Below are 26,198 nucleotides of genomic sequence, written 5' to 3'. Positions count from 1 at the left end.
GTTTTTCAACTACTCCACAAATTTCTTGTTAACAAACTATAGTTTTGGCAAGTCAGATGTGTCATGCACAAAGTAGATGTCCTAAGTAATTTTTCAGACAGATTATTTCACTGTATCACAATTCCAGTGGGTCAGAAGTGTACATACAACACATTTAACAATTTAGTGTATCACACTTTCAGTTTTGCGCAAATGCCATCTATCCTCGTTTTTTTGTTTGGATGAATTGTAATCGTCAGTGGGAACATCATCGATGCACTTCCCGATGAACGCAGTCAGAGCCAGTGTATACGTCAATGTTATTCTGAGGCAACATGGAACATATTCCAGTACGCACAATCAAAACAATCAAGCATAGATTCTGATTGGTCAGACCAACTTTGAACCGTCCTTACCACGGGTACTTCCCGTTTAAGTTTCTGCCTATAGTAAGGGGAGGAGCAGAATGGAGGCGTGATCTGATTTGTTGAAGGGAGGGCAGTGGAGGGCCTTGCAGCCATCCTGGAAGGGGGAGTAGCAATGGTCAAGAATTCTTGATGAGCTAGTAGCGCAGTTGATGTGTTGATTCAAATTCAGTAGCGTTTTCCACAGATTTGCTTCACTAACGTCCCCAGCTACAATAAATGCGGCCTCAGGATATGCGGTTTCTAGTTTGCACAAAGTCCATTGTAGTTCCTTGAGAGCCGTTGCGGTGTCAATAGGTATGCGCACCAGGTATTCAAAAAGGTTGGTCCAAGTCATGGTTGAATCTTCGCAATGCGCAATTCAATCATGTCATGTTTAAAATGTACATTTCTAAGAGATTAGACCTCAAATTGAAATGTTGACTGCAAAGTAGGCCTACCTGGCAGAATGAGATATGATTGGTATTAATCAATCATTTTGCAATCCCTGCCATCACATTAATCTTGACAGATACTACAACAGCCTTATGCCTTACTTTGTGAGATTGCCAAAATCCCGAAGTATCTCTTTAAGCAATGAGACCCTTTATCTACTTCCCCAGAGTCGGACGAACTCGTGGATACCATTTTTATGTCTGCGTCCAGTATGAAGGAAGTTTGAGGTAGTTTTGCGAGCCAATGTTAAATAGCATTAGTGCAATGACTGGAAGTCCATGGTATCTGCTAGCATGGTAGTAGATACCAATAGACTTCAAGTCATTGCACTAACGCTAGTTCTACAAAGCAATATGGAATTGTTTTGGTGGATGGTCATACCATGGATCATTTAGCCATTTGATTTAGAATTTTAGGACCCCTTTAGGTATCAAAAATATTGAATTAGGCCTTTACTACTAAAGCCCATAGAAACGCATTGATAAATGGAACAAAAAAAAAGACAAAATTAAATCATAATGGTTCATGTTTTGAAGTGTCTGTCCTATATCTTTGAGACGTAATAATGCTAAAAAAACATTTGTTGGACATATTTAACCCCTTTGTTGGCACAAAACTGCCTCCATACTTCTATTCATTTGTACGGGTTACCCTAAGACGAGTCCCGTGACACTTGTGGGAGTTGTAGGCCAAACCGTTCGGACGCTACAGAGACGTTTTCTTGAGAAGACCAATTTTCGGGATGTCTCATGGTCTGACAAACACTGCTGTAGCTCAGCCACCTTTCAAAGCAGATGCGGAAGGCCGACAGGCGTATGCGGTGGATTGGGACTAGAGGTCGACCGATTATGATTCTTCAACGCCGATACCGATTATTGGAGGACCAAAAAAAGCCAATACCGATTAAATCGGACGATTTTTTAAATGTATTTGTAATAATGACAATTACAACAATACTGAATGAACACTTATTTTAACTTAATATAAATACATCAATAAAATCTATTTAGCCTCAAATAAATAATGAAACATGTTCAATTTGGTTTAAATAATGCAAAAACAAAGTGTTGGAGAAGAAAGTAAAAGTGCAACATGTGCAATGTAAGAAAGCTAACGTTTAAGTTCCTTGCTCAGAACATGAGAAAGCTGGTGGTTCCTTTTAACACGAGTCTTCAATATTCCCAGGTACGAAGTTTTAGGTTGTAGTTATTATAGGACTATTTCTCTCTATACCATTTGTATTTCATTAACCTTTGACTATTGGATGTTCTTATAGGCACTTTAGTATTGCCAGTGTAACAGTATAGCTTCCGTCCCTCTCCTCGCTCCTACCTGGGCTCGAACCAGGAACACATCGACAACAGCCATCCTCGAAGCAGCGTTACCCATGCAGAGCAAGGGGAACAACTACTCCAAGTCACAGAGCTAGTGACGTTTGAAACGCTATTAGCGCGCACCCCGCTAACTAGCTAGCCATTTCACATCGGTTACACCAGCCTAATCTCGGGAGTTGATAGGCTTGAAGTCATAAACAGCGCAATGCTTGAAGCACAACGAAGAGCTGCTGGCAAAACGCACAAAAGTGCTGTTTGAATGAATGCTTACGAGCCTGCTGCTGCCTACCACCGCTCAGTCAGACTGCTCTATCAAATCATAGACTTAGTTATAACATAATAACACACAGAAATACGAGCCGTAGGTCATTAATATGGTCGAATCCGGAAACTATCATCTCGAAAACAAGACATTTATTCTTTCAGTGAAATACGGAACCGTTCCGTATTTTATCTAACGGGTGGCATCCATAAGTCCTGTTACATTGCACAACCTTAAAATGTTATGTCATAATTACGTAAAATTCTGGCAAATTAGGCAGCCCAAACTGTTGCATATACACTGACTTTGCGTGTAATGAACGCAAGAGAAGTGACACAATTTCACCTGGTTAATATTGCCTGCTAACCTGGATTTCTTTTAGCTAAATATGCAGGTTTAAAAATATATACTTCTGTGTATTGATTTTAAGGCATTGATGTTTATGGTTAGGTACACATTGGAGCAACAATACGCACCGCATCGATTATATGCAACGCAGGACACGCTAGATAAACTAGTAATATCATCAACCATGTGTAGTTAACTAGYGATTATGATTGATTGATTGWYWTTTATMAGATAAGTTTAATGCTAGCTAGCAACTTACCATGGCTTACTGCATTCGCGTAACAGGCAGGCTCCTCGTGGAGTGCAATGTAAATCAGGTGGTTTGAGCATTGGACTAGTTAACTGTAAGGTCGCAAGATAGAATCCCCCGAGCTGACAAGGAAAAAATCTGTCGTTCTGCCCCTGAACGAGGCAGTTAACCCACCGTTCCTAGGCTGTCATTGAAAATAAGAATGTGTTAACTGACTTGCCTAGTTAAATAAAGATTAAATTAAGGTGTAAAAAAAAAAAATATATATATATTTTTTTAAATCGGTGTCCAAAAATACCGATTTCCGATTGTTATGAAAACTTCAAATCGGCCATTCCGATTAATCGGTCGACCTCTAGTTGGGACGCAGCCAATGCAAAAATAGAGTTCTCCATCTTAAATTGACAGATGGATTTTTTTATTTATTATGTAACTTAGATTGATAGATGCATCAAAAGACTTAAGGACTTTAACGCTCCGCAGTTCACTATAAGTGATAGGGGAGAGTGGAGCTAAATGTAACATGGGTCAATTGTAGGGGAACTTGGGGTAAAAATGCCACCCTGGCTCAAAAGTATTTTTCAGGTAGGGTGACCGACTAAAAACAAGGGGACCCCACAGGATGGGCCATACCCAGTACAGTACTATTGTTAGAAGGACAAAGGATTACCGATCCATGCTTGGAAATTCATAGAATGATGCAAATTTGGTGTCACATTTATTTGTACACAAAAACAAAAAACAAGTGTGCGCTATTAATTACATTTCCTGTTATATGCACAGTAATTAACTGGCTCAAGCACTCAGACAACTTGATGAATATATTCATTATGTGGAGATTTAGTGTTCTCCTAATGTATTACATTTGTCTGAAACCAGCCTCTCCAAAAGTGCAGCAGTTATAGCCCAAATCCTCCGCATTCTCTTCACCACCGGAAACTGTGTTTTCGCTTCTGTCTTTTCACTGAAACAAAATGTAAGAGAGAGTCAAAGCAATTTAGAAGAATGAAAACAGCAGGTTTGAGTGTCTTCATTACATTGGGGCCCATCTATATGCACAAATAATGAGAGAATATACCATAACAATATAAAAAAATTCTTTGGTATGACTTGGCTGGGGATAGGGCTGTGGCGCTCACGTATTTGTGTCAGCCAGTGATTGTCAAGCAAATAACTGTCGGTCTCACAGTAATTGACTGTTCATTTACAAATACATTTACCATCTCCTGGCTTCCACGCATAGCCTACAAGCCACTGACTGATGCAGACGTTCGGAACATCTACATTTAAATGTGTTAGGCCCTGATCTGGCTATGCCATACAGCTTTGGGCTACACTAGTTAATTTAGCAGACATGATTTGCTTAGAATTCCGTGGCATTATTTTATAGTATGAAGAATACAATGGAACAATGCTGAATAAAATGGAAAGGATATTTCCTCCAAATGATTTGAGGGAGTGTGCACATGGACTATTCTGTGTTGAGTGGTTAAGAAATAGGAATTCCTTTTTGCTTAATTTAGAGTTAATTAATCTAACTTTAGTTGTTCTACAAACACTGGGCTTTATGTTTTGATTTTTAATACATTGCAAGGCTGCATGATGACGCCAATGATGATTGGAAAAAGTAGCTTGAAAGGCATGAGCTGTTTTTTTTTGTGTGCAGGCTGGACACTACATCAGTTACTCATTCACAATTTGACAAGCACTTGATAATGCCTAGAATTTCACGGTGGCATCCCCTTTGTGTGGTTGTAATGCACACCCCCCCCAAAAAATCCATGCCTTTTGCGGCCAGTGGCCGCTGTGCCCTTCTCCCTGAGTGCTGCATGCTCCAAATCACCTCTCACGGCTCTCCATCAAAGTGATCGGGTCTTTCTCACAGGCTACAAGTGACGAGAGACACAGGGACGGAACTGCACGCATCCTTATCCAATTCCAAGGTGCATATTGAAGATATTGGAAGAACAGTCCACATTTACCTTGTCAGCCAACAAGATGAGGCCTAACGAACAACAAGTCAGTCTACTATCCCCCATAGTACAAAAGTCAAACAATTTTATTCTGTGAGACAAATATATATTCCAAAACACGCTGCATTTGTCTCTCGTAGCAGTGTTTTTACACCTAAGACAGAAAATTCTGTCAGTGTTTATTTTCTTTGGGAGATCACCATTGCTATTAATTCATTGGATATCATTGACCCTGCCATACTGTGCAGCTCAAACTTTCATTTTCAATACACAACCTAAAAATGTATTAAAAAAAATAAATTGTCTGACATGTGAATCGTGATATTTTGATGCATGCCAGAATTTATAACTTTATAAAAGCATCAATGACATATTACTAAGGAGAACGCTTGGTTAAGTGTAAATCCATACTTACACTTAGTTGTTTCCTGCCCCCCCTACTTGGCTGTCAGGTAAATGTGTGGGAGGGAACTACTTTGAACACAATACATGGACTACAAGTGTTTTTGTATGGATCTGCATTGAAATAATCCCCTATTCACATTGGTAAGTGGCATTGGCCTGTTCTTACATGCAGTCTTGTCCTCCTCTGCAGCACTAAGGAGCCAATATTGGATCTTCTGTTCATCCCCTAATGGAAAGGGACACAGCAGAACAAAAAGCTATTGTAACGTTGGTGAAGACCGGAGTTAATCAGTGAAATAAATAGCATAACTTGGCTTGAGGTAAATATGAATAAACATTATCAGAGGAGGCTGGTTGGAGGCGCTGTAGGAGGACGGGCTCATCGTAATGGCTGGAATGGAACCGTATCAAACATATGGAAAACCACTTGACTCCATGTATTCCATTATAGCCATTACCATGAGCCCGTCCTCCTATAGCTCTTCCCACCAGCCTCATCTGGTATCAATCAAGTGACTTAAAAGCCTGGACAGACAGGTAAAATGCATCAACACAGTACACATTCATCTATCCTTCAAGAGTCAGCTGGCATACACTGAAACACATGGCCTTTGTGGCTTTCTTTGGCAAATGACTATGAATTAACTGACTTATTTCCTAAACCTTTTCAATACTAAATACCATATTAAGGTGTGGGACATGCATTGTGTGACAAGAAATAACTACCAGGTCTATTACGCCCCAGCAGCTAGAAATTGTCCATCCACAATTCAACTGTGGGAACATGGCGGCTCTCAATACCAGGCAACAGAAATAGGAGGCCACTAGTATACGAGAGATTGTTCGTGAGGAGATTCTCTGCCCTCGACTTACAATTAAAACCGGTAATTGAAATAAATGGCAGTGTGCACTGCTAAAATAGATACCTATTCAACCAAAGTGGGAAATCTGAAGACTCCATGACCTAGAAACAGCRCAAGCTAAGTTGGAAGGGAKAATCAAACTCCTAAAAGAGAAAATGGAATCACTTRAAAATCATTCTCGTAAATTCAATGTGCAGATCACAGGACTTGAAACTATAGTGGAAGCGGGCAACAACTTTCTTCATGAGCAAGCTTTTCTATGAGCTGTTCGGGCAGGAGAAGMTGGGTCCCATGCCACTCATTAACATTGTGCACCACACAGATCAACGCCGCAACAGCTCTCGCTGTATGATTGTATGGATCCACAGCATCGAAGTCAAGCGGCGAATTGTTCACCTTGCAGCRGAATCCGGGGGTCTGACMTATGCAGGGAAGAGGATCAGCATCTACCCAGACCTGAGTGACAAACTGCTAAAACCAAGGGAGACCTACAACGAGGTGAGATTACAGCTACGAAAGCTAAACCTGAGATGCGGCTTCATCCACCCAGCTAAACTCATTAATCTTCCAGAACACAAAACACTATTTGCACTGCCAAAGGACTTCATTGAGGAGTACATAAAACCCAATACACAACCGGACAAGCTGACAGATGGAACCCCATGACTGGCTCATTCAGGTATGCTATCCATGCACAGTCATGCAGCATAGCCTATTGCTATGATGCTGCCCTCAGCATAAGAAAAATGAGTACACCCCTCATGTTTGGGTACAATATTACTATTATTGCTGAGCATTGAACTTGTAATTATATTGCCTATGTTCCAGAACATTTACACAGTGATGACACCATGTCAATTAATGAACAATATGGATCCTACTGGTATACTTTGTTTTGAATGTTAAGGGATTAGGCTTGCATATGTCATATCTAAGTTTTATTTTCGTCATTACCCACCCTTACTCATCAAGTCTGCCAACTTAATTGTAAAGGTCTGAATTTGTTACTTATTTAGTTTAGTATCTTTAGTGTTGATAAGCCCATGGATGTAAAATAAAAAGCAGGACCCACAGGGAAACCCACCCATTGGTCACTCCCTATCCAAAAGAAGCTACTGCTACTTACATTTTAGAAAAACAATGGCAACACCAGCTATTCGCTTCTGGAATTTCAAAGGCCTTAATATTCCTATCAAGTGTTCAAGCAGTCTTGACATTCTAGCAAGAAACCATATTGATATAGCAATGCTCCAAGAAACACACCTGCTCCAAAGAGACCGAATAGAGAACCATTTGTACAAACAAAACCAAACGTGGAATCACAATGATAGGTAAACTCAAATTCACTATCCTTGGTAAAGGCAAAGACCAAGAAAGCATTATCACTTTCCTTAAATGTATCCATAATGAAAATAAAATTGCCTTTATTAATGTGTATGCTCCAAATTCATATGATCCTCTGAACAGCATAATTGTTAGAATTAACTGAACACCAACTGGTTATTGGGACAGACATGAATGCCATTCTGGACAAATCTAATAAAACCAACAATCCACAGGCAACCAAGGCTCTCCAACATATACTATCTGATTACAACCTCATTGACACCTGGCGAGCTCATAACCCTAAAAGAGTACACTTTATTCAAACAGGCACAAAACATTCTCGAATCAATTTCGTACTAAACTCAGCAAAAAAAGGTCACAGTTATGAAAACCTAGGACACTAGAGGCCTTTCTACTGATTCTGATAAACACCAAAAGAAAGATGCCCAGGGTCCCTGCTCATCTGAGTGAACGTGCATTAGGCATGCTGCAAGGAGGCATGAGGACTGCAGATGTGGCCAGGGCAATAAATTGCAATGTACGTACTGTGAGACACCTAAGACAGCGCTACAGGGAGCCTCACAGTGGCAGACCACGTGTAACGACACCTGCACAGGATCGGTGCATCCGAACATCACACCTGCGGGACAGGTACAAGATGGCAACAACTGCAGTTACACCAGGAACGCACAATACATCCATCAGTGCTCAGACTGTTCACAATAGGCTGAACTGAGGGCTTGTAGGCCTGTTGTAAGGCAGGTCCTCACCAGACATCACTGTCGCCTATGGGCACAAACCCACCGTCGCTGGACCAGACAGGACTGGCAAAAAGTGCTCTTCACTGACGACTCGCGGTTTTGTCTCACCAGGGGTGATGGTCGGATTCACATTTATTATCAAATGAATCAGTGTTACACCGAGGCCTGTACTCTGGAGCGGGATCGATTTGGAGGTGGAGGGTCTGTCGTGGTCTGGGGCGGTGTGTCACAGCATCATCGGACTGAGCTTGTTGTCATTGCAGGCAATCTCAACCCTGTGCATTACAGGGAAGACATCCTCCTCCCTCATGTGGGACCCTTCCTGCAGGCTCATTATGACATGACCCTCCAGCATGACAATGCCACCAGCCATACTGCTCATTCTGTGCGTGATTTCCTGCAAGACAGGAATGTCAGTGTTCTGCCATGGCCAGCGAAGAGCCCAGATCTCAATCCCATTGAGCACGTCTGGGACCTGTTGGATCGGAGGGTGTGGGCTAGGGCCATTCCCCCCAGAAATGTCCGGGAACTTGCAGGTGCCTTGGTGGAAGAGTGGGGTAACAGCTCACAGCAAGAACTGGCAAATCTGGTACAGTCCATGAGGAGATGCACTGCAGTACTTAATGCAGATAATGACTTATTTTTACCCCCCCCCCTTTGTTCAGGGACATATAATTAAATGTATGTTAGTCACATGTCTGTGGAACATGTTCAGTTCATGTCTCAGTTGTTGAATCATGTTCATACATGTTGAGTTTGCTGAATATAAACGCAGTTGACAGTAAAGACATTTTTCCCCCTATATTTTTTAAGCGTTTCTTGGCAGAAATGCTCTCTGGAAAATGTGAACTCATGTGCCTTAACAAAACTTTATTCACATTTACAGATGGAATACAAATTGTTAAATTACGAGCCTAGTTGGTTTAGCCACAGAAAGACGACAACCTTCCTGTTAGCCATGATCGGCTGAGATAATGAGTGAACTGGACATGCCAAGAGATGAGTTTGGATTGGTCTGCCATGTAGCACGCTTCGGTCTATAATGTGAGCTGGTCAGTATATGTACGTAATACTGTAATGCAGCTATTTTTTTGTTTGTTTTAATTTCACGATATCACATAATAACTGCAAAAGGCAAAAGTGTTGCTCTCCGGTGGAATTAGAGTATGATAGCTCAGGAGATTCTGGTGTTTGATTGCAAATATGCAGAGGGAGTTGAAAACACACAGAAGGCTGTTGTATTAAACACTTGTCTCTTGATTACATCTTCAAACTAAGGGAAACCATGGCATCCGTGACCGAGGGAGAACCGTCCATCCATGTATACGCATAAGATAGTCTAGCTAGCGACATTCAGATATTACACGTTTCCAAATTGTCAGAAAGCTTGTTTCAAGTTAGTGTACGTTAGCTAGCAAGCTAAAGTTAGATGGCTAGCTGAAGTCGACGTAAATCTGTGTAGTGACATTATTTGTATCTCAGAGCCATTTGCATTGCTTGTTATAGCCTAAGGTTAGCTAGCATTGATCTTGGTTGGTTAGTTACCTGCAGATTCATGCAGGGTAGTAACGTTATGAGTTATGGTTAGTTATTTAGCTAGCTACATGTCTAAACAAAGACTCCACTATGCAAGTAACCATTTCAATAAAATTGATGTCACTGCAACAACTGTCGATAGCCAGAGTGAATTTACCAGCTACGTCTATCTACTCCGATTTCAGAGCACTCTCGTCTGAGTGTGCCAGAGTGCCGAATAACTGACAAATTTGCGAACGGCCATATTCAACAAGTGTTGAGCGGTGTCAGTAAACGTTGGCAAAAAAGCGTAATTAAATTGTTGCCAGCAGCACAGTTAAGGTCACACCAACGCTCTGGATAACAAAAACAGCCTAAGTGCAAGGGCGAGTAAAATGGTGAGTTGTTCTCATTTGTGTCTGGAAGTAGCTAGCAAGCTAACCAACATAAGCTTGGGTGCTTGACAGCGGTTAGTCCAGAATGCTCGGATCAACCCTACTCCCCGGTCAGCACATCCAGTGTGGGCTCTGAAAGCTCCAAGAGCAAAACGCTCTTTATTTACGACAATCTGACAACGCTGAGTTTACAAATGCCCAGAGCGCAATAAGCGAACTCTGGCAATCCAGAATGAATTTACAAAACACACCATTAGTATAAACCAGCCTTTAGTCTTGAAATCATTGGTTGTTTAGTGCATGGCCTCACGTGTGAATCTTTAAAGAGCTGGGTGGGGCTAGAGCTTAAGAGGGTGTGAACGATGCTGAATGGGTTTAGACAAAGACAAGCACTCCAGTAGGTCTACCAAAACATTGAAGGGCCATTTTCTGCAGAATTATTTTCCTTTTGTTCCTCAACTGCACGATATTACAGTACCAGTCAAAAGTTTGGACACACCTACTCATTCAAGGGTTTCTTTATTTTTACTATTTTCTACATTGTAGAATAATAGAAGACATCAACTATGAAATAACATATGGAATCATAAAGTAACCCAAAAAGTGTTATATCATAGATTTATTTTAGATTCTTCAAAGTAACCAACCTTTGGCTTGATGACAGCTTTGCACAATCTTGGCATTCTCTCAACCAGCATCATGAGGTAGTCACCAGGAATGCATTTCAATTAACAGGTGTGCCTTGTTAAAAGTTAATTTGTGGAATTTCTTTCCTTCTTAATGCGTTTGAACCAATCAGTTGTGTTGTGACAAGGTAGGGGTGGTATACAGAAGATAGCTCTATTTGATAAAAGACCAAGTCCATATTATGGAAAGAACAGCTTAAATAAGCAAAGAGAAATGAAAGTCCATCATAACTATAAGACAAGGTCAGTCAATGCCGAACATTTTTAGAACTCTGAACATTTCTTTATGTGCAGTCGCAAAAACCATCAAGCGCTGTGATGAAACTGGCTCTCATGAGGACCACCACAGTAAAGAAAGACCCAGAGTTACCTCTGCTGCAGAGGATAAGTTCATTACAGTTACCAGCCTCAGAAATTGCAGCCCAAATAAATGCTTCACTGAGTTCAAGTAACAAACATCAATTGTTCCGGAGACTGCATGAACCAGGCCTTCATTGACGAATTGCTGCAAAGAAAACACGACACTAATAGAAAGAGACTTGCTTGACCCAAGAAACACGAGCAATGGACATTAGACCGGTGGAAATATGTCCTTTGGTGTGATGAGTCCAAATGGGAGATTTTTTTATTCCAACCGCTGTATCGTTGTGAGATGCAGAGTAGGTCAACGGATGATCTCCGCATGTGTGGTTCCCACCATGAAGCACAGAGGAGGAAGTGCGAAGGTGTGGGGGTGCTTTGCTGGTGACACAGTTGGTGATTTATTTCGAATTCAAGGCCCTCTAACCAGGATGGCTACCACAGCATTCTGCAGCGATACGCCATTCCATCTGGTTTACACTTAGTGGGACTATCATTTGTTTTTCCACAGGACAATGACCCAAAACACATCTCCAAGCTGTGTAAGGGCTATTTGTCCAAAAAGAGAGTGATGGAATGCTGCATCAGATGACCTGGCCTCCACAATCACCCGACCTCAACCCAATTGAGATTGCGGCCCAACTCATCCCAAACAGAGTCAATGAAAAGCAGCCAACAAGTGCTCAGCATGTGTGGGAGCTCCTTCAAGACTGTGGTTAAAGTATTACTCATGAAGCTGGTTGAGAGAATGCCAAGAGTGTGCGAAGCTGTCAAAGCAAAGTGTGGCTACTTTGAAGAATGTCAAATATATTTTAATTTGTTTAACACTTTTTTGGTTACTACATGATACCATGTGTGTTATTTCGGGCAGCAGGTAGCCTAGTGGTCAGAGCGTTGGGCCAGTAACAAAGGTTGCTAGATCGAATCCCCGAGCTAACAAGGTAGTTAACCCACTGTTCCTAGGCCGTCATTGTAAATAAGAATTTGTTCTTAACTGAAAATCATAGTTTTGTTGTCTTCACTATCATTCTACAACACTACAAGGAAAATGGTGCCAACAGAGGGCTGCTTCGCTTCTAGTCCTTAGGAAACCTTGCACCATTTTTAAAAATGTATTATTTCTTACATTGTTAGCCCAGAAAATCTTGTGTGTTACATACAGCCATGAAGAACTATTGGATATCAGCGCAGCGTCAACTTACCAGTACTAAGACCAGTAATATGACTTCCTCGAAGCGGATCCTTCGTTTGCGCCACCCAGGGCATTTGAACGGATTCGAGGCCGACCCAAAACAGCCAGAGAAGAGGAAGCCGGAGCGGTCTCCTAGTCAGACTTAGGAGGCACACATCACCAGCCGCTTCAGAGTATATTACTCGCTAACGTCCAGTCCCAAGATAAAGTTTACGAGATCAGGGCAAGGGTTGCTTTCCAGAGAGACAAGGATTGTAACATACTATTTCACGGAAACATGGCTCTTGGGATATACTGTGGGAGTCGGTCCAGCTATCTGGATTCTCAGTGCATCGCACCAACAGGAATAAACATCTCTCTGGGAAGAAGGGCGTGGGTGTATGTTTCATGGTGTAATTGTAATAACATACAGGAACTTAAGTCTTTGTTCACATGACCTAGAATTCCTCAAATGCCGACTGAATTACCTCCCAAGAGAATTATCTTTGGTTACAGTCACAGCCGTGTATATTTCCCCTTAAGCCGATACGACGGCCCTCAAGGAATTTCACTGGACTTTGTGCAAACTATATACCTAGATGCTGCAGTTATAATAAGCACATTTTAGGAAAAGGCTACCTAAATTCTACCAACATATTGACTGGACCATTGTTACTCTAACTTCCAGGATGCATACAAGACCCTCTCCCACCCTCCTTCCGGAAAATTTGCCCCTCTCTTACTATAGGCAGAAACTCAAAACAGGAAGTACCCGTGCAAAAGACTATTCAACGCTGGTCTGACCAATCGGAATACACCCTTCAAGATTGTTTTGATCACGCGGACTGGGATATGTTCTGGGAAGCTTCTGAGAATAATATGGACGTGTACACCGAGACGGTCACTGAGTTTATCAAGAAGTTGTACCCACAGTGACTATTATAACCTACCCTAACCAGAAAACATGGATAGATGGCAGCATTCGCACAAAACTGAAAGCACGTACCACTGCATTTAACCATGGCAAGGTGATGGGGAATATGGCAGAATACAAACAGTGTAGTCGTTCCCTCCGCAAGGCAATCAAATAGGCAAAACGTCAATATCGAGACAAAGGAGTTGCAATTCAATGGCTCAGACACGAGACGCATGTGGCAGGGTTTACAGACAATCACGGACTACAAAAGGACAATTAGCCACGTGGCAGACACCACAGTCTTGCTGCCAGACAAGGCAAACACGTTCTTTGCCCACTTTGAGGATAACAGTTCCACCGATACGGCCAGCTACCAAGGACTGCGGGCTCTCCTTCTTCGTGGCCGACGTGAGTAAGACATTTAAACGCGTTAACTCTCGCAAGGCTGTCGGCCCAGACGGCATCCCTAACCGCGTCCTCAGAGGATGCGCAGACCAGCTGGCTGGCGTTTACTGTCATATTCAGTCTTCTGTCCCCACATGCTTCAAGACGGCCACCACTGTTCCTACCCAAGAATGCAAAGGTAACTGTACCTAGCACTCACTTCTGTCATCATGAAGTGCTTTGACTAGTAAAGGATCATATCACCTTACCTTACATCCTAGGCCCACTTCAATTTGCTTACCTCCCAAATAGATCCACAGATGATGCAATTGCCATCACACTGCCCTATTCCATCTGGACAAGAGTAATAACTATGTAAGAATGCTGTTCATTGACTATAGCTCAGCATTCAACACCATAGCACCCGCCAAGCTCATCATTAAGCTTGAGGCCCTGGGTCTGAACCCCGCCCTGTGCAACTGGGACATGGACTTCCTGACGGGCCGCCCCCAGGTGGTGAAGGTAGGAAACATCTCTACTTCGCTGATCCTCAACACTGGGGCCCCACAAGGCTGCGTGCTCAGCCCCCTCCTGTACTCCCTGTTCACCCATGACTACATGGCCATGCACGACCTCCAACTCAATCATCAAGTCTCCAGACAACAGTAGTGGGCTTGATTACCAACAACGTCAAGACAGCCTACAGGAAGGAGGTGAGGGCTCGCGGAGTGTGGTGTCAGGAAAACAACCTCACTCAACAGCAACAAAACAAAGGAGCAAATCAGGGACTTCAGGAAACAGCAAAGGGAGCACCCCCCTATCCACAGACAGGACAGCAGTGAAGGTGGAACGTTAAGTTCCTTAGCGTACACATCACTTGACAAACTGAAATGGTCTACCCTCACAGTGTCGTGAAGGCGCAACAGCGCCTCTTCAACCTCAGGAGGCTGAAGAAATGTGGCTTGTCACCTAAAACCCTCAAACTTTTACAGATGCACAATTGAGCATCCTGTCCGCTGGATCTCTGCCTGGTACGGCAACTGCACTGCCAGCAACTGCAGGGCTCTCCATAGGGTGGTGCGGTCTGCACAACGCATCACCGGGGGCAAACTACCAGCCCCCCAGGACACCTACAGCACCCGATGTCACAGGAAGGCAAAAAAGGTCATCAAGGACAACCCGAGCCACTGCCTGTTCACCCCGCTACCATCCAGAAGGCGAGGTCAGTACATGTGCATCAAAACTGGGACCGAGAGACTGAAGAACAGCTTCTATCTCAAGGCCATCAAACTGTTAGGCATCACTAGCAGAGGCTGCTGCCTACATAGACTTAATCATTGGCCACTTTAATAAATGTTTACATATCTTGCATTACTCTTCTCATATGTATATGCTGTATTCTATTGCATCTTAGCCTAAGCCGCTCTGACATTGCTCATCCATATATTTATATGTTCCATCCCTTTAGATTTGTGCCTATTAGGTATTTGTGCAATCGTTAGATATTGCTGCATTGTCAGAACTAGTAGAACAAGCATTTTGCTACACTCGCAATAACATCTGCTAACCATGTGAGCAATAAACATTTAATTAAGAAAACAGGTGTCCAAACTTTTGACAGGTACTGTATATTCATAATATCAAACCGGGTAGTTTGGGTCGCGGTATATCAGAAAGGGGTATGACGCAAAATGACTTCTAATTATGGTGTTAAGCAGTTAATAGCAATAAGGCACCACTGTGGTATATGGACAATATACCACGGTTAACGCCTGTATGCAGGCACTCTACGTCATGCAATAAGAACAGCCCTTATATTGGCCATATACATAGTGTACAAGTCATTAGGTACACCTGCTATTTTCATGACAGACTGAACAGGTGAAAGCTATGAGCCCTTAATGATGTCACTTGTTAAATCCACTTCAAATCAGTGTAGATTAAGGGTATGAAACAAGACAATTGAGACATGGATTGTGTTTGTGTGCAAATTCAGAGGGTGAATGGGCAAAAGAGAAGTGCCTTTGAACGGGGTGTGTTAGTAGGTGCCAGGCACACCGGTTTGACTGTGTCAACTGCAATGCTGCTGGGTTTTTCACACTCAACATTTTCCTGTGTGTATCAAGAATGGTCCACCATCCAAAGGACATCCAGCCAACTTGACAGCAGTTGGAAGCATTGGATTCAACATGGGCCAGCACCTGTGTAACACTTTCAACCACCTTGTAGAGTGACAGGGGGCGCGGCTCTGTTGCATCCCACAAAACATTGAGTTCTCATCAAACAAGAGGTACACTGACCTTCCCCACAGAGTTTCTTGTAGGTTCGGGCCCTGAGTGATGGAGCCCTACTTTTGTGATATTTGGGGGCCTCTTTAATGTAGCCTGTTCCAGAAATGGATGTGTCCATCTGCACCTGGCGATGCCGCCGTGACTTCGAGGCCTGTGGATAAACAGAAAAATGACCAATCAGTTCAAAAGTATTCCATTGAATAGGACACTGAGTATATCCACTAGCCAGTAATGCAATAAATTAAGAATTGATAAACCAGATGCATGTGATGCAGACAAGCAAAAATATACCACATGTAGGGCAACATTTTCCTTAACTCCATTGGCAAAAGCCACAGTCCCAGTTTTGTAAGTGTTGCCATGTCAATCACTAAATGAACAAAGGCTAATTAGCCAACTCCCCAATACACCTTCCTGTTGCTTCACCTCTGTTGCGGGAAAGTTGGCACGGGGCACGTTTGGTCAGATATATTTAAGTTGGTTCTCCAGCAGTGATCATGATCAGCGACATTCAATGTGTGGTGCATTATGGGGATAAACAATAGAAATGCCTGCTGATGTTTTTCAAGGTGTTCAGTATTTGATGTCGAACATGGCCAAGATCTGTGCAGACACCTACAGGTGAGCGGAAAATACCAAACAAGTCATTGCTCAGATTTTTTTTTTTCGCTCATTGTGCACCTTTTAGCATGAGAAAAATGTTGCCCTTAATTTTCTATTAATAAAACACATGCATAGCCATTATAAAGTGGTGTATGAAATAAACTATGTATTGGACAAGCAGTGTCAAACTCAATTCCTGGAGGGATGTATATCTGCTGGTTTGTCATTTTCTTTCAGTTAATGTCCAATTAAGACCCAGACAACCAGGTGAGCGGAGTTCTTAACTAATCAATTACCATAATTAATCAATAAAGTACAAGGGAGGAGCGAAAGGCCGCAGACACTCTGCCCTCAAAGACTGGAGTTTGACAGATATGCATTGGACACTTAACAGTGGCACTTGAAATTAAGTGTGAAAAATCACTTGTTCAGCAGACCTCTGCAAGACACCCGTATGATTTTGTCTTGATGGATGCCAGAAGCTGTGCCCTATTGGAAGACTGGACAAAAAGAGAGCTTATTCAGGAAATGATAAGACCTTCAATGCTTGCAATGTCATCATCTGGCCAACTGTGGTACTCACCAGTGTTGACGTAAAACCATTGCACACTCCCAAAGTTTTTTTGTTTGTTTGTTAGTCAATGTACTATATTCTAGCAATGTTAGTACAGTAGCAAAACAAGCAGTGCTGTGCAGAAGGCTTTCTAGCATTTAACGGTCTATGCCAAGTTCCCAAATAGTCATAGCGTTATTTCATTACAGTACAAAAAAAGGCTAACTATGCTAAAGCTTACCTCGACCTGCTGGGCTTTTTCCTCAGCATAAACCAAGTGGTCTGCATCTCCACGGTTCTAAGCACAACAAAAAGCCTCGTTTAAAATCACACCCAGTTTCTGGGCTCAAATATTTCTTCAGAGTAGAAATTTACATTTGATGAATTGTCAACAAAAATGTTTATAGTGCGAAACAGTGACAATTAAACACTGCTGCATTGAAATATGCTTTCTCGCTGCGCTATAAGAATAGAGGCTCACCTCATGCCTGTCCTGCCAGTGGAGGAACTCAAGCACACAGCTGTGCAAGCGGGCCGGCAGGTCCTGTTTGGTCACCGCAATGGATGACCTCTCTAAGACGGATGCCTTCAGCCGCTCATAGTGACCCTGAATGTTAGCCACCTCCTATGTGCAATGCAAACAAAACACACAAACAGACAACCGAACAGTGCGATATGCTAAATTAATCCAGAGGGACATTCAGTGTGAAAATAGTTTCTCTTGACAAACTGTTACATAAAAATAAATACCTACGTAAAACCACTGCTACAAGTTTTGCAGTAACATACAGTGCATTCGAAAAGTATTCAGTCCTTGACTTTTCCCACATTGTTACATTACAGCCTTATTCTAAAAGGATTAAATATGTTTTCCTTTAATCTACGGTACCCCGTCATCGTAAATAAGAATTTGTTCTGAACTGACTTGCCTAGTTAAAAAGGTTAAAAAAAWTTTTATTTTTTAAAACACACAATACCCCATAATGATGAAGCAAAAAGGTTCAGAAATGTTTGCAAATTTATTTTAAAAATACCTTCACATAGGTATTTAGACCCTTTGCTACGACTCGAAATTGAGCTCAGGTGCATCCTGTTTCCATTGATCATCCTTGAGATGTTTCTAATACTTGGAGTCCACCTGTGGTAAATTCAATTGATTAGACATGATTTGGAAAGGCACACACCTGTCTATATAAGGTCCCACAGTTGACAGTGCATGTCAGCGCAAAGACCAAGCCATGATGTGGAATGAATTGTCTATAGCGCTCCAAGACAGGATTGTGTCGAGGCACAGATCTGGGGTAGGGTACCAAAAAAGGTCTGCAGAATTGAAGGTCACCAAGAACACAGTGGCCTCCATCACTCTTAAATGGAAGAAGTTTGGAACCACCAAGACACTTCCTAGAGCTGGCCGCCTGGGCAAACTGAGCAATCGAGGAGAAGGGCCTTGGTCAAGGAAGTTTGTGTGTAGATGGGGTTTGTGTGTAGATGGATTCAATACATATTTTTATTCAATTTTAGAATAAGGTTGTAACGTAACAATGTGAAAAGTCTAGGGGGTCTGTACTTTCCAAATTTACTGTAGGCATAGGTAGTTTATTCTACCCAAGCCTTTATATGTGTTTGAATTTTTTCCTAATTGTAGGCTACCTTTCGCACTTGATGTTGATAAAGTATTTTAATGTTGAAATCTTGGCCACAGTCACATGTTCCTATGTGAATTCTGTAAGAGGTGGTCAAGCTAAGGCTTGGGGGGTGAGGGTGTGAAAGATACTAAAAATGGGCAAAAACAAAGAGCAGCACTAGCTGTTCAATGTGAAATGTTATTTTTAATATAAAATAACTAATCTAATACTGTTAATGGTTTGCCTAATGAGGGAACTTGGTGAGAATGTTCAGAGAATCCATTTAGGTAATTTGTTTAAATTATTATTTTCCCAATGATTAATGTAGAGCAAGTGTGAAAATCGCAGCAAAATGTTTGAATGCCTTTTTCTCCTAAATGGGATTACACGTTATCAACTTTTAAAGCAGCATTACGTCCCTGATGTTTTCTCCAACTACAGTAACGTAAACTCACCCCATTCCGTACAAATGTGCGCAAACGCAACATTCAAACGAGGCTACAAAGAAAACTAATGGGACTAGCGACTGTGTTGACTTCAAAATCAGGGGTGTGAACTAGGTTTCTATTCAAGCGTTGATCGACATGGTAATGGCTCTATAGTACTGGAGAAAAGTTGAAAAAAACGGACCCTCCGTTACATGTCATGTCGTAACGTACAGCACGCATAAAGCAACTATTTCTGTCTTACAATCTCTCCACCAGGTGTAGCACTTCTCTCATCCTTTAAAAACAAGAAATGTACAGTGACGGGGGTAAGGGGGGATACATTGTCATTTTTTGCGTCATCATTGCATGCAATCATCATTCTCAAAGCCGCTGTTTACTTCTAAGATCACTTTAGCACCACCCTAAAAACCCGATTCAAATACCACACAAACATTCAAATAGGTATGTAATGACACATTATATAAACTCTTTCGTGTTTTATTTACATTTTAGAGGTGATAAGGTGGACAGATCGAGTGAAAAAAGCAATTTTCCCACACGACATCTGTCCTTCTCACTATCACGCATTAGTTTTGCTTCCCCACCCGCCATTTTTAAAAAGACCCGACGGGGCTCATTGCCTGCTTGAATTATGCAGAAACGGGCAGCGTTTAGGTCATGTAATTGATTCTGTTGGAAAGGGGAGAAATTGTGCTTTACAATGGTATTGACATTACAGTTGATCTGGAAGTATTACGTTTTTAGGGCGCTAAAATAAGGGCAATTGTACAGACCAAGGCGATGTACGAGTTTACGTTAGATGGGGTCTCCAACCTTTTCTAGCAGGGCAGCTTGTTCCAGTTCCCGCCAATATCCAGCAACTTTACACAGCCATTGTAGAGGAGTGGGACAACATTCCACAGGCCACAATCAACAGCCTGATCAACTCTATGCAAAGGAGATGTGTCGTGCTGTATGAGGAAATTGGTGGGCACACCAGATGCTGAGTGGTTCTGATCCACACCCCTACATTTTTTTTTGGCATCTTAAAATCCACCGATTAGAGCTTAATTTATTTAAATTGACTGATTTCCTTATATGAACTTATTCGGTAAACAAAACAAATGTTGCATGTTTATATTTTTGTTCAGTCTATATGCACAAAACAGCCCGACCACATTTTGACTGGATGGTATGAGACAGGCTTTAGACATACACCCCCACACCTGCATTATAGCCTACTGCTGTTCAAAAGGCCTATTCACACATTCAGTCTAGATCTACAGATTCAGCATGGGAAATGTGCCGATTCCCCTGTGTGACATGGAACCGTTTTTACTGTAACAAAGTTTTTAATAGAGGAAAAGCCATACTAGTAGCATATCTGTAGAGATGAGGTCTTTGACCCTTTCCGGTCGGTCACGGAACTCCTCGCACACCTTGTGATGCTGGGACTTCTTCTTCACACGGAAGGTCAACTACAGGTGGACACAGTGAACCACAGTATAGGGTTAATTCCATCTAAATCAATTACAAGTACAATAAGTAACATTTCTGGTAAAAAAAGTATTGAACCTACAAGACTAAGGGGGAGGGTCTATACACGTGTACTCTGCTGCACTGATTGGCTTAAATGGAGCCAAGTTTGGTGTGTGCCCGCAGAGACAGCGGAAGTAGGTTGTGACATGAGTGGCCGCACCCCATGGTCTACGCACCTTTGAAGTTTAGATGGGTTAAATGGAACACACTGAAATCTGGACACCGACTTTGGGCCTAGAACCTTTCACATGTAGCCCAATACAATATAAACTTCTGCAGAATTAATTATTTCTTACAGTAAAATGATATACCAAATAACATTGTTTTGGGAACAGGAGTGGAGAAATATGATTTCTTTCAGCATCTTGAGAGAGAGAATAGGAATGTGTGGTTAAATGCGCTGCATGGTCAATCCGACATCTGCTTTGGAAGTGCAGAATTTACAGTGATGCGGCCTCCGCAGAAGTCAGGGCACTCCTACTTTTTGCGCTACACAGAGCAGAGCTGTTGTGAAGGAAGTGAGTGTGTTTACACAGGACCTCCCGCCCCCACTTATCAACCAATCCTGTCAATGTGGAGCTATAAGGAGCCCCCGCATTGGTACATAAGCATAAAAATTGGCATTTTAGGGACAGTGTATAAACTTTGTTTTTCAGCAATATAAAAGCTACCAGTATTTCAACCACAAATTGGAAATGCATTCAAGACAAACAAATCGTTGGATCGTTTTCACAGAATTTCATTTTCTTAAAACAGGTCAAACTGATGTCATTCATACATTTTGCATGAGAAATCTCAGCTGTTTGAGTTACTGCATTCTCACACCGCTTCCTTAAACGTCCTCACTCCGTGAGAGAAGCAGAAATGAAAGAAAACTTGAAAGCATTCTAGTGGTGTAAAGGACTTAAGTAGTACTTTGAAGTATTTTTACTTAAGTAATTTTTGGGGGTATCTGTACTTTATATATTTGACTACTTTTACTTCACTACATTCCTAAAGAAAATAAATGTACTTTTTACTCCATACATTTTCCTTGACAACCAAAAATACTCATTACATTTTGAATGCTTAGCAGGACAGGAAAGTGGTCCAATTCACGCACTTCTGAACAGAACATCCCTACTGCCTCTGATCTGGCGGACTCACTAAACACATGCTTCGTTTGTAAATTATTTCGGAATGTTTGTGTTCCTCTGGCTATCCGTAAAATTTTAAGGAAAAATAAAAATGGCACCATCTGGTTAGCTAAATAAGGAATTTTAAATGATTGATGCTTTTACTTTTGATACTTAAGTATATTTGAAACTAAATATTTTAGACTTACTTGAGAAATTTTCTATTAAGGTTTCTTTACTTCACAAGTATGACAATTGTGTACTTTTTCCACCACTGATGCATTCAATCGATTTATGACATTCACGTGGGCAAGGCTATATTTATTATTTTAGGGCATCAAGTAATGACAAAGAGAAGCTGCACATATCCAATTGACTAACAAATAGGAAATAGCCTACCAAACGTGGAGATAAGCTGAAAAATACAACTAGGCTTAATGTAAAAAAAATTGTTCCGCCGTCTAGCCATGATCTCAAACGTTCACTTGCTCTAATCGTCTGCACCTGCGACAAAACGTCAGAATTTCTCACCCTAATAGCTTGTTTTCCATCTAACAAACTTAGTTAATGGTGAATCAAAAAAATGTAGCAGACATGTTTTGGGCATCTTTGGCACTCTGGAATGTTGAGTGTTGCTCCCGCAGCTTATTCTCCATGCGTAAACATTATTTTGTAAATACTTGACTCATATGTAAATTACATCAAGGAAATTCTAATTCCAGGTCAATTAATTTTAATGTCAGGTAAATTCCCCCCCAACAAGATTTCAACAAAATCAATTCACTCAAGCTGATCAGGTCACTGTTCAGACAGCCCTTCTATAATGAAAATAAATATATTTGTTGAAATGATTTAAGCCTTAGATGCACAACCTATGGAACCTACACCTTTGCACAACATGGGCCTAGGAGGCCCATAGCATGATTTATATATCTGTACAAGATTGTGCATAAACACTGACCAACATGACGTTTTAATGAAAAACAAAACACTTGACACCAATTACTCTATTTCCCTATGAAGATAGATGGATGGGCTGACATCACAACAAAAAAGGACGCTGGCACTGAGGTGCAAGGCTGTCATTCGGGTCAGTCAGATGGCAACATTGACTAGAATGCTGCTGTGAGGTGAATCATAGGTGGCTTGTTTCAACTAGTTGTATTTTGTTAACATCTCTTGTTTTGCCCAATGATGTAAATAAACATCAGATGACTGACAGGGGGCACTGTTTAAGCTACTGCACTGCCATTTTGTACTCCTACATCGTTTAAAAAGTTTTGGAAGATATGTATACATTAAATGGATTTCTATATTCGCTTTTGCCAAGTACGTAATATTACAAAACATCTTAAGGGATACTTTTAAATTACAATATGTAATTTGGGAGTGCCTTACCATTTGAGGCATGGCAGTGTAAAGGACAGCATTCTCAGCTATTAGCTTCCTGATAATGTAAACTGCATCATAGTGCTGCGAATTCACCGAATCCTGGTAAAACTTCTGAATCTGCTCCCAGTCCTTCAGGGCAATCCTGATCTGGGAGGGAAAACACACTTACTCATCTTGACATTGTGCATGACTTCGTCCCCCTAAAACATCTAACAAAGCACCCAACAAGTTGGATACATTTCATTCAACTTATCATCCAACCACAAGAATCAAGAACAGATAGCCCAAGTGGGATATTATTGTGTTTGGGGTATGTCCCCAAAATGACTCAAAAGTGACAACAGCAAATTCATATAGATATACTTCATGAGCTATCGTCTGGGGATAATTACTGTCAGGAACATGCATATATGCATATTTCACCCATATGTATCAGATAGAATTTTCTGATGAGTTACACAAATGTGACGTTTCAAATAGATTGACCGTGACCACTTGGATCTGGAAGATTTACAGTCATTGTACGGGAAACCCAGACATTCAGAGACTTGGGCTGTCTGCAAGTTGTTGCACACTATGGGAGAATCTCAATTGCATACCCCTCACATCCTCCTCAAAACCCATTGAATGAGAAAGCCAAAAGGTGCATCCCCGTGAACTTCTCAAATGGGTTTTCAGGAGGCGGCGAGGAGTATACAATTCAGATTCTCCACAGACATTGTTCAGTACAGCATATTAGTTTAGGAAGTGGAAAATTATATCAAGTCAATTGTGAAAAGAAATAATTTGAAAACACTATTGGAATAATGAGATTCAAAGTAAGTGTCTTTCAGCACCTTCTCTTTAGGTGAAGCGAGCTGTGTGTGGTATAGGCCATAGAGAAGGTACAGACCCCCCACTCTGATCTGGAAGCTATATGGGGGCAAGAAGTAGTTGAAGGCCATGGTCAGGGTTAGGTGGCAGAATTCCCTCATCTCATTACCAGCAAGTGAACCGCTAAAATGAAATGGAGATCAGAGGGAAAATTAAGAAGAGTGGGAGTTACAACAGTAGCACTGGTAATGATTAGCAAGGACAAAACAGGTGTGAGACCGGTGTGTATACAATAAGCAAGAACACAACATGGAATGGATTTTAGATTGGAACAACTTGATTTCATGCTCTCTTGGGCGCTCGGTAAATGCCTTTTTAAAATCAGAACTTTCTACCAATGTAATAAGATATACCCAACGTGTGACATGCTGCTAAACAGGTACACTCATTTCAGTATGACTTAACGCAAATACTATGTGTCCACAGATGGTAACTCTACACAGTATGTGTACAGTTAACAGACTAGAGGTTCAGTACTTCCCGTTAGTCTAAACAGCCACAAAACAATATGTTTACATCACGGTGAAAGAAGTGAAATGGTTTCAAAACATACCTCAATCTAGGGATGGAATGTGTCACTGTACTACTAATTATTCCATTGAGCAAATCGATAAAAAATAAATAAAAAAACATGTTGGCATATGGCAGTTGACTAGAAAGAAGAACTGAACTTCTAGTCAAGCATGTGGGGCAACATCCAAAGCCCCTTTTCCCGATAGCGATTAGGTTTGAGTGTATTGACAATGCATCATTGCTACAACGGCCGAAGAACTCACATGCGTTTCCCAAAACACTACATAGGGATAACTTTCACTAAGTGCGTAGTTGGGGCATGTGTCGGCACTGATAGGATCAAAAGAAAGACAGCGCTGCTCTCGGATGAGCTTTCTCTATTCAAATCCTACCTTAATATAATTGTTCCACAACACTGACAGATCAGCTCCTAGAGAGATTTAGGCACCTACTGTACAGGCTATGGCTGCAAATATTGAGGTGGCTTATTCTAATGCTTAGGCCCTAGCCTACACTATAACAGACAAAATCACAGATATGGCACATCATTGCGCACGTTACACACCATGAAAGCTAAAATTAGACACAAGCCTACAATTAGCAAATTAGAAACCAAATGAAAAAGAAATTGATTACAATATGATTGAAATATATAGGCTTACAGCAGCTTCATAAAGTATTAATATCCCTTAACATTGTGTTACAGCCTGAATTCAAGATACTTTTCCTCACCCATCTACAAACAAAACCCCATAATGACAAAGTGAAATAAAGTTTATTGAAAATTTAACAGTATTAACACCATGTTAGAATCACCTTTGGCAGCGATTACTGCTAAGTTTTTCAATGCATGTCTCAAAGAGCTTTGCCCACCTGTCCAATATATGCACATTCTTTTAAATTCCTCAAGCTCTGCCAACCAAGTTGGTTGTTGATCAGTGCTAGACAGCCATTTTCATGTCTTGCCATAGACTGAAGTCGATTTAAAAATCACAAACGTAACTACGCCACTCAGGAACATTCAATGTCACCGTGGTAAGCAACTTGTATTTTTGGCCTTGTGTTTTAGGTTATTGTCCTGCTGAAAGGTGACATTGTGTCTGTTGGAAAGACAAACAGGTTTTCCTCTAGGATTTTGCCTGTGTTTAGCTCTATTCTGTTCCTTTTTATCCTAAGAAAAACACTGAAGCCATCACTATGCTTGAAAAGATGAAGAGTGGTACTCAGTGATGTGTTGGCCCCAAACAACACTTTGTATTCAAGACAACGTTCATTTCTTTGCCACATTTTTTGCAATAAAATTGCAAAAACAATGTTTTATTCTGTACAGGCTTTTTACTATTTCATTCAGGTAAGTATTGTGGAGTAACTACAATGTTAATTCATCCTCAATTTCCCCTATGATCATTAGAATCATACTGAAATCCCTGAGCGGTTTCTTTCCTCTCCGGCAACTGAGTTAGGAAGGACGCCTGTAT

The 26,198-nt window shown here is 41.4% G+C and overlaps 1 protein-coding gene across 1 annotated transcript in view; it reads right to left on the bottom strand.

The window, feature by feature from the left end:
• Window positions 1-3,738: 3,738 nt before the first annotated feature.
• snapc1a (small nuclear RNA activating complex, polypeptide 1a) overlaps window positions 3,739-26,198 on the bottom strand; it is a 34,577-nt gene continuing 12,117 nt past the window's right edge. Inside the window, exons 3-11 of the mRNA XM_023973710.2 lie at window positions 24,171-24,330; window positions 23,341-23,481; window positions 20,662-20,766; window positions 17,717-17,860; window positions 17,477-17,533; window positions 17,120-17,182; window positions 16,089-16,230; window positions 5,578-5,637; window positions 3,739-3,997 (exon numbers count right to left, since the gene is read on the bottom strand). Coding sequence (XP_023829478.1) covers window positions 3,960-3,997; window positions 5,578-5,637; window positions 16,089-16,230; window positions 17,120-17,182; window positions 17,477-17,533; window positions 17,717-17,860; window positions 20,662-20,766; window positions 23,341-23,481; window positions 24,171-24,330 — 910 coding nt within the window. The 3' untranslated portion in view covers window positions 3,739-3,959. The remainder of the gene's footprint in view (window positions 3,998-5,577; window positions 5,638-16,088; window positions 16,231-17,119; window positions 17,183-17,476; window positions 17,534-17,716; window positions 17,861-20,661; window positions 20,767-23,340; window positions 23,482-24,170; window positions 24,331-26,198) is intronic.

This window comes from Salvelinus sp. IW2-2015, linkage group LG28, assembly GCF_002910315.2.
Source record: "Salvelinus sp. IW2-2015 linkage group LG28, ASM291031v2, whole genome shotgun sequence".
NCBI lineage: Eukaryota > Metazoa > Chordata > Actinopteri > Salmoniformes > Salmonidae > Salvelinus > Salvelinus sp. IW2-2015.
This window is presented reverse-complemented; position numbering and strand designations above follow the sequence as displayed.